General features: G+C 48.5%; 1 protein-coding gene across 1 annotated transcript in view; it reads right to left on the minus strand.

Moving 5' to 3' along the window:
* DGKD (diacylglycerol kinase delta) overlaps nucleotides 1-10,700 on the minus strand; it is a gene marked incomplete at its 5' end in the record, with an annotated part of 117,947 nt that extends 107,247 nt beyond the window's left edge. Inside the window, one exon of the mRNA XM_080799097.1 lies at nucleotides 10,545-10,700. Coding sequence (XP_080655223.1) covers nucleotides 10,545-10,700 — 156 coding nt within the window. The remainder of the gene's footprint in view (nucleotides 1-10,544) is intronic.
* Between the last annotated feature and the right edge of the window lie 6,954 nt (nucleotides 10,701-17,654).

The raw sequence follows: 17,654 nt of genomic DNA on the forward strand, positions 1-17,654 counted from the left end.
AAGGGGTTTCCTAGGCGATAAAAAAATCTGGAACTAAATACTGGTGATGGTTGCACAACACTGTTAATACCTAACGCCACTGACCTGTATACATTTCAAATGGTTAAAGTGAGGGGGTACCTGGCTGGCTTAGCTGATAAAGTATGTGACTCTTGATCTCAGGGTCTTGAGTTCAAGCCCCACATTGGGAATAGAGCCTACTTAGAAATAAAGAAGTAAAACAAAATAAAAGTAAATAAATTTTTTTAAAAAATAAAATGGTTAAAATGGTAAATAAAGAAAAAGAACAAAAATGCCCCTCTCCCATCTTGCTACAAGGGACAATGCACCACTTGGCCTGGATCCTGGGGTGTACTTCACCATCATGGGGCAAGAGGAGCCAGGCTTAGGTAAACTACCACAACCCAGGCACCTTCACCTTCAGATGCAGAAGAGCAGAGCCAGCCGAAAGCGGGTGGCAGGTGACCCAAACATCATACTACTCAGACTGAGGTGGCAGGGAGAGCCGGCCCAGAGCAGCACAGGCACAGCACTGGACCTGTGGCCAATCTCAGGCAGGACTCACATTCCCTCCAGCAGCCAAGCACACAGTAATGGCACTTCAAACCCGAAGACCGGGAAAAACATTCCAGGACTGATAAATCAAAACAAGACAGAGGTGGGGAGGGGGTGGGCTGAAGATACATTATAAAGCACATGCAAAAATCTGAATTTATTACAGAAACCAGAAGATCATTTTAGCAAATATGTGCTTCTTGTTTTAAGATTACAGGAAGACTCTGACTCTATTAAAAAATTAGTTTTTTCAAGGACAGGGAGCACCAAAATGAGAACAGGATGAAATTAAAGTACAACAAGCTGCGATACAGGACATGATTAGAAAAGGAAGCAAATAATCACACCCCAGCAAAATTAAAATCCACATATAAGGGGCTAAAGGGGAAAACGTACATTGCAGGAAATGTCATTGGTCATGTACAAGACAAAAAGTGAGACCTCAGAAAGCTGCAGGATACAGTGCAGAGAAGACAAGACTGGGAAGAGCTCAGTGATGAAGGGACAGATTAACCCACAAACAACAAGAACCACAGAAAAGGAACACAAAATAAATGGAGACGCAAAACTGAGAGGTACGAACCCAAAAAAGGAAAACCAAAGCCCCAGTAGGTTGATGTGCTAAACTCACTGGGCACTGCCTGTCCCAGACACCTCAGCCCCAGCCCACCATGACCTACAACCCCACCTCTGGGATCTAGCCCAAAGATGAAACGACAGATCAAGGCACAGCAAGCAAATGCTCACAGGCCAAAGTGCCAGCGTGAAGGGGCTCCCCTAGGAAAAAGTGGACAATTTAAGCATCAAAAGGAATTACTACCACTGATTGTAAAACACTGAATAAAAAGAATGAATCCACAGTGACAAAGAGTGAGACAGCGAGGGAGAACAGAAAGGGAACATTTGCCTCAATTGGAGAGGATTCTTCTACCAAATCCTTACTTTGAAAATTGGTAATTAAACAGTAAGAAACCAGCAATTACCCTGCCTTTTTTTTTTTTTAGAAGAAACTGTAGCTCTTCCCCAGTTGAAGTGGGAAAAATTTACAGAATACCAACAGACAAACGTGGAAGAGATGACAGAAAGGGGGTAATCTCCATTTTGCAAACTCGTAATTGGTTCAGGAAACTCTTAGGCGTGAACGCTGAAAACTGTTAAAGGTAAGTATATTTGCTTGGTGCCCAAGAACCACCTCACAGGTTCCCTCCTGACAAAGAGGGAAATCCACACTTCCAATGGAAATATCTAGCATCTCCACATAAAGCAAATGATGACACAGCAGAGGGGACAGCCTGACAGGACACTGAATATCCCAGATCAAGGAAATTTGCCCAAAACATCAACCTGAATAGAATCAAGTCTTTAAAACTCTCACTTCCAGTTTACAGCAAATAAAAGGATCAAAGAAACCACAAGGAAACAATCAAACAAATCCAGACACAGATTTTACAAGACCACTGCCCTTGTCTCTCCAAATCTTCCATGTCATAGTGGGGAGGAGAAGGAGAAAGTGCCTGTGGGGAGTATTTGAAGCTCAGAGACTGAAGAGGTACAACAAAATATACAATTTTGATTGGTACATGATCCCCCAAGGGAGGCTATAAAAGACATTTTGGTTCAACTGGGGGAATCTAAAAATCATGTGCTTATTAGATATTAGAAAATTACAATTAATTTTTAGGTATAATAACGGTGTATAGGAAAACATCCTTATTTTTAGAAATCCTTATCTTTAGGAGTTTAGGTAGAATAATGATATACTTTAAAATGTCATTTTTATGAGTTGCTTGCTGAGCTATCTAGGTGTAAACTATTGTGATACCTATAAGTTACTTTCAGAAGATTTAGCAGATTACTTATATTCAACACATATAGATAAGGCATTTTTGGTGATACATTAACAATTATTGATTCTTGGTAGTAAGCATATTAGGCATACACTGTATATTATTCTTTTTAAATTTTTCATAATTAAAAATTGAAAAAGAGCCTTCCTTGCAAAGGTATTCTTCACAGAATATACGATACAACCATTACAAGGGGTAAGAATAAAGAGATTTTAACAACACAGAGAAATGCTTGTAACATTAAAGTGAAAATTTACATAAACTTTCATTCCAATTCTGTTAAACATACCCAGAAAAATACTCTGTAAGGAAATACAAAAGTAACAGTAATGATAGTGCAGGTGGACCTCTGGGTGCCGAAATCAGGAACTTACCTTCTTCCCCTCCCCTCCCTTCCCTCCTCTTCCTTCCGAGCTTCTCCCACTTCCTTCTCTGACTGGTCCTCCTCCTGCTCTGCTGAGTGGGCCTTCCCTCCCACGGTCCCACTGCTCCCTCTCTCAGGCTCCAGGAAGCACTCCCACTGCTGCCACATGACTATCAAGGGACAAGGTAGGACCCAGTAGGAAGAGGTGCCATCTGGAATCTACGAGGCTTGGGTGGCTTCATGGCACCCTGGCAAGCCACCTAACTGCCCACCCCTCACCTGTGAAATTGGGATAGTTGAGAATAAGGGGAGCCAGGGTACCACTGCAGCAGGGCCCAGTGAGAGTAAAATCCCAGAGCTGGTCCTCAGGTAGAGCTCCTTATCTCAGAGAAGAGCTCCATTAACCAGTCAACCTAACCACAACCCTCCTCTTTCCCAGCACACACACCAAACCATAACTAAGTTCTACCAATGCCAAATACAACAAACTCTATCACACAGCCTTGACCCAGGCTACTAGCTCCCATTCAGGGGGCCACAAAAGAGCCAGAGTGATCCTTTCAACATAGATCAGATTACATCTCACTCCTTACTAGAACCTTAAAGCAGGGATGGCTGGCTGGCTCAGTCAGTAGAACATGCGACTCTTGATCTTGGGGTCATGAGTTCGAGACCCATATTGGGTACAGAGATTACTAAAAAAACAAAATAACAAAATAAAATCTTCAAGCAATAGCACCTCACTCCTACAGAGCCCCCTAACACAGCCTCCTACCCAGCTCCCCAGCCTCATGTCCCTATCAAGGTCGCCTTAAGTCTTGCCAACTCTATCCACATCAGCTTTCTTTTAGCCCTTTGACTTCCCCAAGCTCCCTCTGGCCACAGATCCTTTGTATACCTCTTTGACCAGCTACATCCTCCTCATTCTTTTATTAATCCTTTAAAAAAAATCCTTTTCATTATAAGATAGCATACATAATAAGTCCACAGAACAAATACTCATAATTACCACAAATTGAGAACCCACCACCTACAGCAAGGAACAGAACACAACCAGCACTCTGGAAGCTTCTTCTCTAATGGGCCATCCAATCACTACCCATATTTTCCCATTATCCAGACCTCTCTGGTAATCATTTCTTTGCATGCAAGCTTAAAGACACAAGCAGGCAAGACTAAACACCTTATGTCCTATCCATTCCATCCTGGATATAAATGGAATCATATACAACATTCTTTCATTTCTGGTTTTTTGCCCAGACTACATTAATGCTGTGATTAATCCTAAAGTCAGCAGGTAGCAGCAGTTCATTTTCATTGATGCATAATATTCTCTTGTAAGACCATACCATAATTTACTTATCCATTCTACGGCTGACTGATGTTTGCGTCTTTCCACTCTTGAGCTATTATAAAAAACACACTAGTAATACTCTTGTACTCTTGGGGTACATTAGCTCACATAAGCTATTAGATACATACACCTAGAAGTAGAATTGCTGAAACATAGGGTATACATTTGTTCAACCTTAACAGACACTGCCAAAATGCCTTCTAATGTGATGTTACCAAATTAATATTCCCACCAACAGCAGCCAAGCTTTCCCTTGCTCCACATCCTTCCTAACACCCAGAAAGACACATTAAATGAAGAGGTGCATAGGGCAGGGTATGGAGAGTGAGGAGAAGCAGAGCTTCCATGCCCACTCCGGGCATGCAAACCACACACACACTCACACACACATTACTGTGCTCACCAACCCAGAAACTCCTTGAATATCCTTGTTAAAGAGGTTTTATAACTCAATCTCCAAACCCCCTCTGCTCCAAGGAAGTTGGGGGTAAGGCTGAAAGTTCACACTTTTCATCAGTTGTTTGGTCTTTCTGGTGACCAGCTCCCATCCTGAAGCTATCTAGGAGTCCCATCACAAGTAACCCCATTAGCATAAATTCAGGTGTAGCCAAAGGGGCTCATTATGAATAATAAAAGACAATCTTATCACTCATGGTCCAAGTGAACATGAATTTTAGAGGGACACTATTCCAACTATTCCTGACCTCAGAGTAAAAAGCAGCCAGCCCCAGATGCCAACTCACTTCCGCAGACCTTCATCCTCCCCAGTCCCAGCCCTATAATACTGCATTTTCTTAACAGCTGCCTCATATTAACAGATGTGCTTGGCAGAAGACTAGTCAGTTAACTAGGCCCACCATTACCAGGAGCAGAAGTCACTTTATCCTACTCATCTCCCCTTAATGCCCCCCTCCCAGGATCAGATCAAAATTACCTGTTACATCCTCTCAAAGCACCCTGGCTATCACCTGCCTAACGCTCATCCCTGTCACAATGCCGCACTAACTATGCAATTGCCTTACTAATGTCTGTCTTATCTTCAGACTGTTAGCTCCAGGGGTATTTATGATTGTGGTTCAGTAAGGTACCCCAAGTGCCTAGTACACTTAATATTTGCTGAGTTAAAATGAATCTGTGAAAAAAAAAATGAATCTGTGAAATAAGAAAAATAATGACTAGCCCATGGTATTCCCACTCATATTCAATAAATTAACTTTTTAAAAAGATTTTCATTGCTAATTGTTTGCCACATTCATTTTTATTTGCTCTCCTGGCTGCTAGAGATGATGAATCAGCCAGCTTAAACTGGGGGAGGAGGGGTTCAGGGAGAATGATTAAAAAGACAAAAATAATCATAAAAGAAACAATTTACTGAAGGCTGATGATATGTCAGGCCCTATGCTAAAGTGTACATAGATTGTCCCATTTACTTCTATGACTTAACATCATCATTTCTATTTTAGGGATCTGACTACTCCTATTTCCTTTCTATTTTGCAGATATGGAAATCGAGGCTCAAGAACACATTTATTGTCGCTGCCAACCCAGGAACAGGTATTTTCCCTGTTTCAGATGAGGAAACCAAGTCTTGAGAGGTCTAGGATACTGTCTATGACATCTCAGGTCTCATAAGTGGGAGAGAAGGGTGTGAATCATTTCGTTTAACACCAGAGTTCAGCCTATTAAATACACACATGAGCTTTAAAACTTTTCATACGACTACACAGCCGCTAGGATGGCTATAATCAAGAAGTAATAACTGCGGGCGTGGAGACACTGGAACCCTCACACACTGCTGGGGGAATGTAAAATGGTGCAGTCACTCTGGAAAAGAGTATGGCAGTTTTTCAAAAAAAAAAAAAAAACAAAAACTACTCCCAGATAGACATCCATGAGAAATGTCCCACGAGTCCAACAGAAACATGTACGTGAATAGCCAAAAAGTGGAAATAATCCAAATGCTCACACTGCTACACGGAAGAACTTTGAACACTTAACGCTAATGAAAGAAGCCAGACACAAAAGGCACATACTGCATGATTCCATATATGTGAAACGTCCAGAATCGGCAAATCCTCAAGACAGAAAGTAGATGAGCAGTTGTCTAAGGCTGAGAGAATTGAGAGGGAATGAGGAGCGGATGCTAATGGTTATGGGGTTTCTTTTGGGGGTGATGAAAACATTCTAAAATTGACTGTGGTAATGATTGCACAATTGTGCATATATTACAAACTACTGAACTACATACTTTAAAGGAGTTAACTGCGTGGTGTGTGAACTATATCTTTATAAAGCTATTTTTTTAAGTCTTTTACAACATAAACATTTTGTCTAATATCTGCTAGTCTTCACTTCACAATGGCAAAAATGCTTTGTTTAAATTTGAAATCAGGGGAGCGCCTGGGTGGCTCAGTGGGTTAGGTCTCTGCCTTCCGCTCAGGTCATGAGCTCAGGGTCCTGGGATCGAGCCCCACATGGGGCTCTCTGCTCAGCAGGGAGCCTGCTTCCCCGCCCCCCGTCTGCCTCTCTGCCTACTTGTGATCTCTCTCTCTCTCTGTCAAATAAATAAATAAAATATTTTTTAATTATATCATTTAATAAATAAATAAATAAAAATTGAAATCAGGAATATGAGCAGTTTTGTGCACAAAGCCAAAAATGTAACTTCTTTAAAACTCTGAAATAGGTTAAACTCTATCTTAACTGATAATGCATCACAGAATCACACTGTTCTTTATTCAAATTTCAGAATACTTTATAGTATGCTAATGAATTAATCTACCAGTGTATTAGCCCCATCTTCTTTTTCCACTCTAACTAGGAGGTCCTACAGAGTCGTTATTGCACTTTACAGTTAGGAAACACAAATGAAGTAATGTGTTTGTTGGGCACAGTTGGAACTTTGGAAACTATCAGACAAGCGTGAAATGCTAAACTCCTAAACGACCATGTCAAATCTCCACTCATCAAGTTTTCATAATGCTGAAGACTTGGGGAAAAGTTTTTTTTGTTTTGTTTTGTTTTTAATTTGACAGACAGAGATCATAAGTAGGCAGAGAGGCAGGCAGAGAGAGTGAGAAGCAGCAGCACGCTCCCTGCTAAGCAGAGAGCCCCATGCGGGCCTTGATCCCAGGACCCTGGGGTCATGAACCTAGCTGAAGGCAGAAGCTTTAAACCTCTGAGCCACCCAGACACCCCTTGGGGAAAAGTTTTCAAAAAGAACCCCATAAACTAAAGACATCTTTGGGATTTGGGAAAGCTTCTCTTGACACCTATGTCATAAGGACTTGTTCATCAAAGTCTGGTCCATGGGCCAGCAGCAGCAGCAGCAGCAGCAGCATCTCCTGAGAGCTGATTAAAATGCAGACACTTGGGCCCCATCCTGGACCTACTCAACCAGAATCTGCATTTTTAACACGATCCCCAGGGGATACGCCTGCACATTAAAATCTGAGAAGCACTGCCATAAGATCCTTCCCTTCCTTTTTCCGTTAAGACAGCTCTTAGCTTGTACTGGACTGGTATTTCAAAAACTTGTCCTCAGTTCCATTCCCTGATCTGCTCTACTCCAAATTGCAGAGGGGTTGACCCCTAACAGGCCGGGTTTCCCAAGCAAGAGGGGGATGGGGTAAGTCTCCAGCAGCAGCTGTGCCCTCTGAAGGCACCAGGGCCCACCAGACAACCCAGGGCAGTTCAGTCTCTTGGCAGGTGGGAGTTGCTCCTGGGGTCGGAAATGCCCCCTCCTCCCTCTGTCCTCCAAACTCAGGGGTGACAGTGGTTTCCTACTTGTTGCCTCATCTCAGGGTTGCTTCACTGGCCACTAGCTACATCCTCGGTTCTCAATCACTTGTACAACTCCCCTACATTAAATTCCCTCTGTTTTAAAGATTTTTTTTCTTTATTTGAGAGGGAGAAAGAGAAGGAGAGAGAGCATGTGGGAGCACAAGCAGCGGGGGGGGGGGGGGGACAGGAGGGGCGGGGAGCAGAAAGGAGAAGGAGAAGCAGACTCCCCACTGAGCAGGGAGCCCCAACTCAGAGACATGGCCTCACTTGATCCCAGGACCCTGAGATCATGACCTGAGTCTAAGTCAGACACTTAATCAACTGAGCCACCCAGGCGCCCCAAATTCCCTGTTTTAAATACTTCAAGTGGCTTCAGCTTTCCTCTTTAGTCCCCAGATGACACCCGTACCATTTTGGATATTTCTCTTATGTACCACATATACCAGAGCAATTTTCTGAATGGTTTATCTGCTTTAAAAAATTGGGGGGAGCTATTGCACACAGAAAACCTCACACTTCCCACATTCAGACAATCTCTAACAACATGAAAAAAAAAATTAGCCTTAAGCTATTTGTACAGCAGATGTGACTGTATTCAGCAACTCAAATCCTCAGGGTGTATTTTTAACACACTACCCATCACTCCTCCTCAACCAGAACAGCTGGTAGTTACAGCAGCTATTGTGGGTTTTTTTTCGGGGGGGGGGGGAACACCTCGTAAAGAACATAATTCTGGACAACACTGGAATCTCTGAGAGATCTAATCTTAATCACTTGTAAATCCCATGATCTACCCCACACTGGACACACGAGGATCCAGGACCAGACAAGGGAGAGCAACTCTTAGTATCATTTACGGCTCTGTGGAGATCTTCCTACAAGCACATCTGACTGGTCACTCCCATGCTCTGAATAACCATCAGCGGCTCCCTCCTGCCCAAAGCCAAAAACCCAATTCCACAGCCTGCCCTTTAAAATCCAGCCCAATCTACCTTTTCAGCCTCTTCCTATTTCCTCTCACTCTGACCCACTCACCTTCAGATCATTCCCAGGTGTGCCTAAACCTTTAGATACAGTATGTGTCAATATGCATCAACTATGTGGAAAGTGCTTCCTTCCCCAATTAGCTTGGCAAACTTTTTCCCTCGAGATCTGTTTTAAAGGTGACCTCGCTCCCCTGCATGCCACAGTAGGTGGATTCTCTGTCCTCTGAGCTTCCACAGGACTTACTAGGTCATACTGTCACATGCATAGATGTCCATCTCCTACAGACTAGGATCCAGACTCCTACTGTCCATCTTAGGATCCTGACCATGGTTCAAATCCAGATCGACCTTTCCTACCTGTGACACCCTGGGCAAGTCGCTTCACATCTCCACCTCGATTTCCAATCCCCTGAGATGGGGATGATAGGTAACACCCAGCTCAATGGGTTCTCGATAGTACTAAATGAGTTACGGCACATGTAGACTGCTGTAAAGTTAACCCAAGAAAAGTGCCTGGCACATTGCCTGGTAAGCGCTGAAGAACTGCTCTCATTACAATTATTACTATTACCGTTATGCCTGGAAAAAAGGAGGTGTCCAATACCTATTTGCAGAATAACTGGAACACTTCCCAATAAACTTGTCTGTAACACGTTCAGACCCAAGATTACCCCCATCACAGAGGCTGACAGAGGGTAAAGCAAGAAATGGCTCCCACAGTGAAAGTGTCAGCTAAACCTAACTGGCCCCGGAGGAGAAGCGCACTGCAGCAGGATGAGAGTCTGTGCCAGCTGGATCGGCCGGGGCTGCCCACAGAGCCAGCATGCCCTCAGCCACCTGTCCAGCCACCTGCCCCAGGCAGCCGTGTTCTAACAGCAAAGGCTCACCTGTAGCCAAAACCATAACCAGTTTGCAACGGGAACCGCAAAGGGAAAACAAAGGGCGCAACTTTCCTCCCGCAGAAAGGAAATGCGTCTTTCTGCAGCGAATATTTAGCGTCTGGAAGTTCTCCGCCGAGTTAGGTGCCCAGCGGGTGCGCAGCCAGGAAAAGCCCCCTCTCCCGGCTTTCCCCAGAGGGAGGGAGAGCCGGTCAGAGAACGCGCATCCCTTGTCTTAAGGGCACGAAAACACACGCGAGTCAAGGAAGAGCCCCCACACGCCGAGTCCGGTTGGATTTCCCAGGGGACCACAGGTGAGTCTGCGGGGCACCCAGCGGGAAATGACCGGGTCAGTCCTCAGAAACGAGCAGAACCCGGGGTTAAGGGAGCGTGCGCTCGCGGGGCGCTGCCAGCAGCCCCCATTTTTGGTGCGCTCGCCCCCCGCCTCTAGGCCTCCGTTTCCTCCCGGTCCTTGCAGCGCGGGGCTTCCTCGCGGCCCACCCGCGGCGGGCGCCCCTGGTCCCGGCGCCCCGCCCCACCCGCTCGGCCCACCTGCTCCCCCGGCCCGGGGTCTCCGCCGCCGCCCCGCCCGGACGACGCGCTCAGCCCGGGCGCGGGGCGGGGCGCCTGACCCGTTACCCCGTGAGGCGCGCTCCGCCCGGACGGCACCCCAGGCCGGGCTGGGCCGGGCCTGGGCGGCTCTCGGGCCGGGCCGCGGGCCTCACGGGTCTGCCGCGGCGTGAGGGGCGCGCGCCCGGGCCGCCGCCGCGGGCTCACCTTCTGGCGGATCTGGCCCGACGTGGACACCTTGCGGATGAGCTTCTGCGGGGAGCCGGGCTCTGCCTCGGGCTCGCTGTCGGACGACTCCTCAGGCGGCGGCGGCGGAGGTGGTTGCGGCGGACCCGGCGGAGGGGCGCCCGCCGCCGCCGCCATGCTGCCGGGCCAGCGCGCGCACAGCGGGCGGGGGCGGGGCCGGGGGCGGGGTCTGGAGGGTGGAGCCTGTTCGGGCGGGGGCGGGCCCGGGGCCTGGGCGGGCCCCCACGCCGCCTCGCCGCGCCCCCTGCCGGCCGCGCGCGCAGTCGCAGACGGAGCCGCGCTCGGGCCCCTCCGCCGCCACCGCCCCCCAACTCCATGTCTCCTGGCCCACGGTCTTAACGTCTGTTGTTTTCCGTCTAGGACACAATTTGTGTGGTGTTTTTGTTTCTGTGTTCACTTTTTTTTTAATCTTTAGTCTTCCCATTCAGGAATATAAGTGATCTCCAGGAGGCGCGGACCGTCCTGTCTTGCTCTGCATCGTGTCACCAGCGTCTAAAGCAGTGTCTGGGATTTAGTACTTAGTTGCACCATGAACAAATTGGGAGTGGATGGATGCATGCAGGAGTGAGGAAAGAAAGAAGAAAGTCCTGGCCTCTGGGATGTCCGAACAGGGATACACAACTGCATCTGGGAAGACTTCCTGGAGAAATGATGCCTGAGAGAAGCAAGGGGCTAGTAGGAGTTAGCCCTGACAGGAGAATGGTGTTCCAGGAGGAAGGACCAGGCTGGGCAAAGTCCCAGAGGCAAGAAAGAACAAGTGTGCAGGAGAAAATGGAAGTCGTACATAGCCTGAAGGGAGCAAAATAACAAGAAGGGATGAGCCTGGGGGCCAGCGGGTCAGATAGGGCTTTGTAAACCTGATAAAGGGGTTAGTCCTGAGTGTTAACAGGAAGCCCTTGGCAGGGCTGGGTCACAAAGCTGGGGCCTGTGATCCAGGCTTTGAAGTAATCAGGGCAGGTGGCTGCTCTGGGTCATTGGGAGGGGCCACAGAGATAGAGAAGTGGACTCGGGAGTGATCTGTAAGTGGAAGCAGGAGGCACAGGTGAGTGGGATGAGGCCCCGTGGGCTAGCCAGGAAGTGCCAGATGATGATAGCCGGGTAGGTGGAACCTTCCTGGAAGGGCACAAAAGAGTACACTTGTTTTTGCTGCTAGACAGGTAAGAGGGGCAAACCCTTAGGGGGCTACGTGACTGTCCCCTTGCCGTTACAGAGGGCAGCTGCTGGAGACTCGGTGGCCCCTGGCCTGCCTGCCGGTCAACATGCCCTGACCCCCACTACTCGGGGTGACACTTTCCAAAGGCAAAACAAGTGAACCCATCTAGCATGGGGACATGGCCAGGGAAATGTACTCACATCCAGGGTAGGGCCTATCAGGGCCTAATGCAGGAACACGCTGGGACAGGGCCAGAGCTCCCCATGCATTGCCCAGTGCTATAACCACTAGCCACATGTGGCTACTTCAGTTTCAATTCCAGTTAATTCAAATTAAAAGTTTGGTTCCTTAGTCACGCTAGCCACATTTCAAATACACAATAGCCATGTGTGGCTTAGCAGCTACCACACAGGACAGCACCAGTATAGAACATTTCCGTCATCACAGTAAGTTCTTCAATGCATGGAGGTAGTTATGGCTCTCGTAAGCTGACCACGGGGCAGACACACCAGACAACCTGACCAGTGATTCTAATCCTCACACAAGCCCTACAGAGCAAGTTCGCTGGGCCTTGAGTTTCAGATAGATACCTCTTCCAAGGAGTGGAAAAGAGATAGGGTTTGGACCTGGGCCTTGTGACTCCAAAGTTCTTGATGCTTCTAGGCTAGCCTTCCCAGGAAGCTGGACCTGAAGGAGCTAGTAGGAAGCAAGAGGAGAGAAGGGACTGTTACAAACTGAACTGTGCTCTTACCCAACCCAACATTCACATGTTGAAGTCCTAACTATCCTTCAGATGTTATTTTTTTTTTTTTAGATTTTTTTATTTGACACAGAGAGAGATCACAAGTAGGCAGAGAGGCAGGTAGAGAGGAGGAAGCAGGCTCCCCGCTGAGCAGAGAGCCCGATGCGGGGCTTGATCCCAGGACCCTGAGATCATGACCCGAGCCTAAGGCAGAGGCTTAACCCACTGAGCCACCCAGGTGCCCCCAGATGTTATTCTTAACATCAGAACCTGACTGTGTTTGGAGATGGGGCCTTTAAAGAAGGCATCAAGTTAAAATGAGGCCATTAGGGTGGGCCATAATCCAGGATGACTGGTATCCTACTGGACACAGACAGGCTCAGTGGGATGACCATGTGAAGAGACACAGAGATGGCATCTACAAGCCAAGGAAAGAGGCTTGTCAACTCTGAAGAAGAAACGGACTCTGCCAATCTTGATTTCAGACTTCTGCCCTGTAGACCTGTGAGAAAAATTTCTGCTGAAACCCCCAGTCTGTGGTCCTTTGTGATGACAGCCAAAGCAACTAATATGGGCACTGAGGAGAGCCTGTCCTGCATCCCCATGGAGGTTAGTCATTTCATATCAATGAATTATAAAGAGTGTGACACGTCAGTGGAGGGGAACTAAGAGTTCATTCTTTTCAAGGGTGTCTGGAGTCTCTCCAGAGGAGGAGTGACCCCAGCAGAGTTTGGAGATTTGAGCGGAAAGGTGAGGGGACAGAGGGAATTTTCCAAGAAAACACAAGGTGAAAGACTCCCAGGCAAGTTAGCTGCTGAGCCGATGGTGAGGGGAGGAGGAGGAGGCCGGGAACATGCACAGCTGCAGCTGGGCCCAGGGCACCTCAGTGCGGTTCTCGGGAGCAAAGACCGCATCCTCTGGCATGGGGGCCGCTGAAGAGTGTTTAAAGCAGAGGAACCAGTGTATCTGGACAGAGAATGATCCAGAGGAAAAAAGACTAGAAACAGGGCATTAAAAAGCAATCCAGGCAATGCTTGATTGAGGGCACAACCAAGGCAGTGGTCCTGGTGGTAGAAAGAGGAGGTAACACGTGTGAGACTCAGCAGAGGTGGGAAGAAAAGGGACCAGCTGCTCCTTGTCGGGAGATTAAAGAGCAGGATAAATCGGGATGTCTCCCAGGGACCTGGCTTTCAAGGGGAATGCCGCCCCAGTGACCACAGGTAGACCTAGAGGAGATGAAGATAAACTTGGTTTGGAACAAACTGAGTGAGAGGTGGTTGACTGACCTGTCGCCTCCACCCGACAGAAGCTCAGGGGACGTCTGGGCTCTAGAACCCATCATTTGAGAGGCAAAAAACCAGAGACATGAACGTGAGTTTCGAGGCAGCCGCTGTGGCTGGATAAAAGTATATTGCAATCATGACAAAGTCCTATAAATTGTCCCAGCCACGGGGAGCCTAATGAGACATGACAACTAAATGTCATGTGGGATCCTGGAACATAAAAAGGACATTCGGTAAAAACTAAGGAAATGTGAATAAAGACTGGGCTTTAGCTTAGTCACGTGTCACTATGGATTCACAAAGTGTGGTGGGTGTGTCATCCTAGTGTGAGACGTTTGTAACTAGGGGAGATGGATATGGAGGAATTCAGGGTCCTAACTGCGCAACTCTCCCGCAAATCTCAGACCCCTCAAAAATTAACAAGTGTATTTTTTAAAAGAGCATTAGGCTCATTAAGAATCGTATTATGTTCCTAAACCAGAGAAACCTAACTCGGGCATATTTCCTGTGATGAGCGGAGAAGGCTTTCTGTTCTCCTGTGACTGCCGAGTGCTGTTCCCTTGGAGATCTCCCCCGAAGTGCCTTGCCTGTAAGAGCACATTCCCTCCGGTGCCTCTTTATGGAATGACTCACGCTGTGAATCATCTCGAACAATGTGCGCCTCCCTGAGTTTACCCCACCTTAAGGGCATATCAAGGTGGCGTTAATAACACACTTCACATCCTAATCCTTCTCCACTTAGCAACGCAAAAGTGTGTGCATCTCCTGTCCATTTCCGTTAGAAGACATGATGCGCTTCAAAACATGGGAATAATCTTATTTTTTACCCTGGACCCAGGTTATGATCGACATTTGGAGCGGGACGTTTCTTCACTGCTTGTGACATATCGCTTCCCTGGCCCCAGGCAGTGTGACAACCAAAACCCACCCCCATTACATTTCCAAACATGCCCACTGGGGTCCCCACCCTCCGCATCCCCTCAAGGATTAGTGAGGTAAACCATGAAGAAGGCAGTAGTCTTAAATGGGGAGGGAAGTGTTACAGGGAGGGGAAAACAGACTCTCTAAAAGGAAGTTAACCAGTGACACACGTGATAAATTTGTAGCTCACTAAACACACACACGCACAAACACACACACACACACAAGTACCAGTAAAGCTAGGGAAATCGGAAACAGATGGGCAAACCGTACCAGGTCCGTATCCTTTGGGATAGTATGCATTAGTTGTGCAAGATGTTACCCTTGAGGAAAACACAGGATCTCTTTGTACTGTTCCTTACAATTGCATGTGAATCTACAATTATCCATAATGTTTCGATTAAAAAAAAAAAAAAACAAACTTAAGGGCCACCATCGCTGAGTCAGAAGTGCTAACCTCCCCCCTCCAAGACCCCAAAGTCTCAGAACCAGAAGGGGAGCAAAGGGCTGATGACAGACTCAGGGAAACCAGAGTTCAGGTCTTGACTCTGACTCTCACCAGCTGTGTGACCTCCAGGAAGTTATGTAAGGTCTCTGAACTGTACTTTCCTCATCGAACAAATGGCTGTGACAGGCCCCACTTACGAGCGCGGCTCTCATGATGAGATGTAAGAGTAAAGTGCCTTCAGCACAAGGCAGGTGCTTGATAATAAGTAGGAGGGATTCCTCCTCTACAGCCCTCCGGTTGCTGGTTGCCGAACTTTGTCCCTCGTTCCCAGCCACCACTCCCTCCGCATGGCACTCTCAATTCCTTTGTGCCCCGTTTATTCCAGTGCACCCACCCCAGGAACCCCCGGGGCCACCCATCCGACCTGTGCATGATCACCCAGCCTCCTGACAACATGCCAGTAGAGACTCAAGCAAGCGCAGGCCCAGCCCAAGCAAGGCTCCGCATCCCATTCGGAGCAGCTGGCTGCTGGCTTCCTGCTCCCGCCCCCACATCCTCTCCAGACTGACCAGCTGCAAGCTATATTCCAGCCAGCACCTGGAAGTCTGTGAGTGGGGCATTTTGATCCCAAAATAACCTGGAGGGCAAGGGCCATTAGGACCTCTGGTGTGCCAGATTGGCCTTCCAGCTCTTTCTCTCCAGCTCTAATCCACACAGTTCCAAAGGTCAAGCCCATTAACATCCACCCTGACTTAGGATGTCCTGGGGTCAAGCAATGCAGGAACCAACAGGCTGGTCCTCTCACCAGGCACTGCCGGGTGCACTCCCTCGGTGCCAGGCTTGCCCAGGATCTCGGGCAGGAGCCAACCACAGCTGCCCTGTGGGCTTGGGCGGAAACAGAGGAAGGGCTTCATCCCCAGAGCAGCCTGCCACCCTGATCGTTCCTGAGGCTCCTGAGAGGGGGCATGGGCTGGAGTGGCGCTGCTCCCTTGGAATCGGAGAAAACACCAAGGAGAAATTGTGTCTGACCCTGCAAGCCCACAGGCCAAAGGCCCAGTCTTCTGCCTATATTATTATTATTATTATTATTTCTCCAGAAATGAATCCTCATCCCTGTCATCCCTGTCAGTATCAGAATGCCTCAAACGCCATACCTTGTTTCGTGTGTGGGAGATCATGTCCAGCGTTCCCAAGTGGAGCCTCTAGCCTAAATCCCAGTCCCCATGGAGCCTCTAGCCTAAATCCCAGTCCCCAAGACACAAGACAGTCTGGAATCCTGCAGAACCACCCCAGGTATGGGAGCCTTCACGTGCGTGGAGCCCATGCGGCTGTCCTGCTCTCTCTGCCCCTGGTCCCGAAGACCTGACCCCAAGTGTCCACCCTACCCGTGTCCCCTCTCATTTACCCTCCTACCTTCTGTGAGGGGGTTGACCTGTGCAGAACTCTGCAAAGCCCTTTGTTCCTCCTCCCCTAAAGCATGGTCCAGAGCCTACCAGAGGAAGCGTACCGGAGCTTCCCCTGACCCCTCTGTGGCCTTTGGTTGCAGCTCCCAAGACTGGCGAGTACTGCAGGCCAGGAAGGGGATTCTGAAGGACAGGGCCCTGGTGCCATCTCCCCTTCAGCTGCACCTTCCTGCCTGACACAGAGCCGCCTTGCTCCCTCACACATACACGCCCAGTCTCTGTGAAGACCCTCAAAACAAGAAGCCTCCTCTTCCAGGACAAACCATTCCTAGGGCCAGGTGCTGCCTCACTGGCTACAGGGCATTGATCTACCTGACCAAAGGTGGGCCAGCCAGAGTCTCCTGCTCAGGACCTGCACACTGGAACCAGAGACCCCAAGACTGAGGGCATCCTGGGAGAGGCCACATTCCAGGAAGATGGCTGCCCAGAGGGTGGGACCCTGAGCTCCCGGGCAGCCCCGGGAGCTTCTGATCCCTGCCCACCTCAGCCATGGCTACTCAAATTTTTCCTTTAATTCTGTTCTCTTAGCCCCTCCAAGGTCCTCCCAGGGCACTCCCTGTTTCCCCTTAAACTAGTCAAATCTAATTTCATGGCTTGCTTTCAGAAGCAACTTAACCAGCATCCCAGAGCTCAAACAGGGACTTGGACCAAAAGTTAAATTAGTAATGAAGAGTGTTTTGGTCACATTTGTCCTTTGCCCTGTTCGTCTCAGGAGGCTCCTGGGGGGCTGTGGAGCTAAGATTGGCTATGTCATTAGAAACCCTGCCTCCCCCCTGCCACCATATGTTTCCAGGGAAGCAATTTACCCCAGGACCCCTGGAGAAAGCCCTGGGTGCTCCAGGCTCCACCGGTGAGCACACCAAACCTGGGGCACGTTCCCACCTCCACGAGCCTGCGCTGAGCCGGTCCTGCTCCCTTTCTAGATGCTGCCCTCCCCCACCTGAGGCACAGGACCCTGACAGCTGCAGCTTCCTTGTCTGTGACATCACTCAGCCCCCTCAACAAGCCGGCCTGAATCAGATCGCAGCAGAACAAACTTTATTTCTGTGGAGAAGACTCAC

Source organism: Martes martes, assembly GCF_963455335.1.
Source record: "Martes martes genome assembly, chromosome: 3".
Lineage (NCBI taxonomy): Eukaryota > Metazoa > Chordata > Mammalia > Carnivora > Mustelidae > Martes > Martes martes.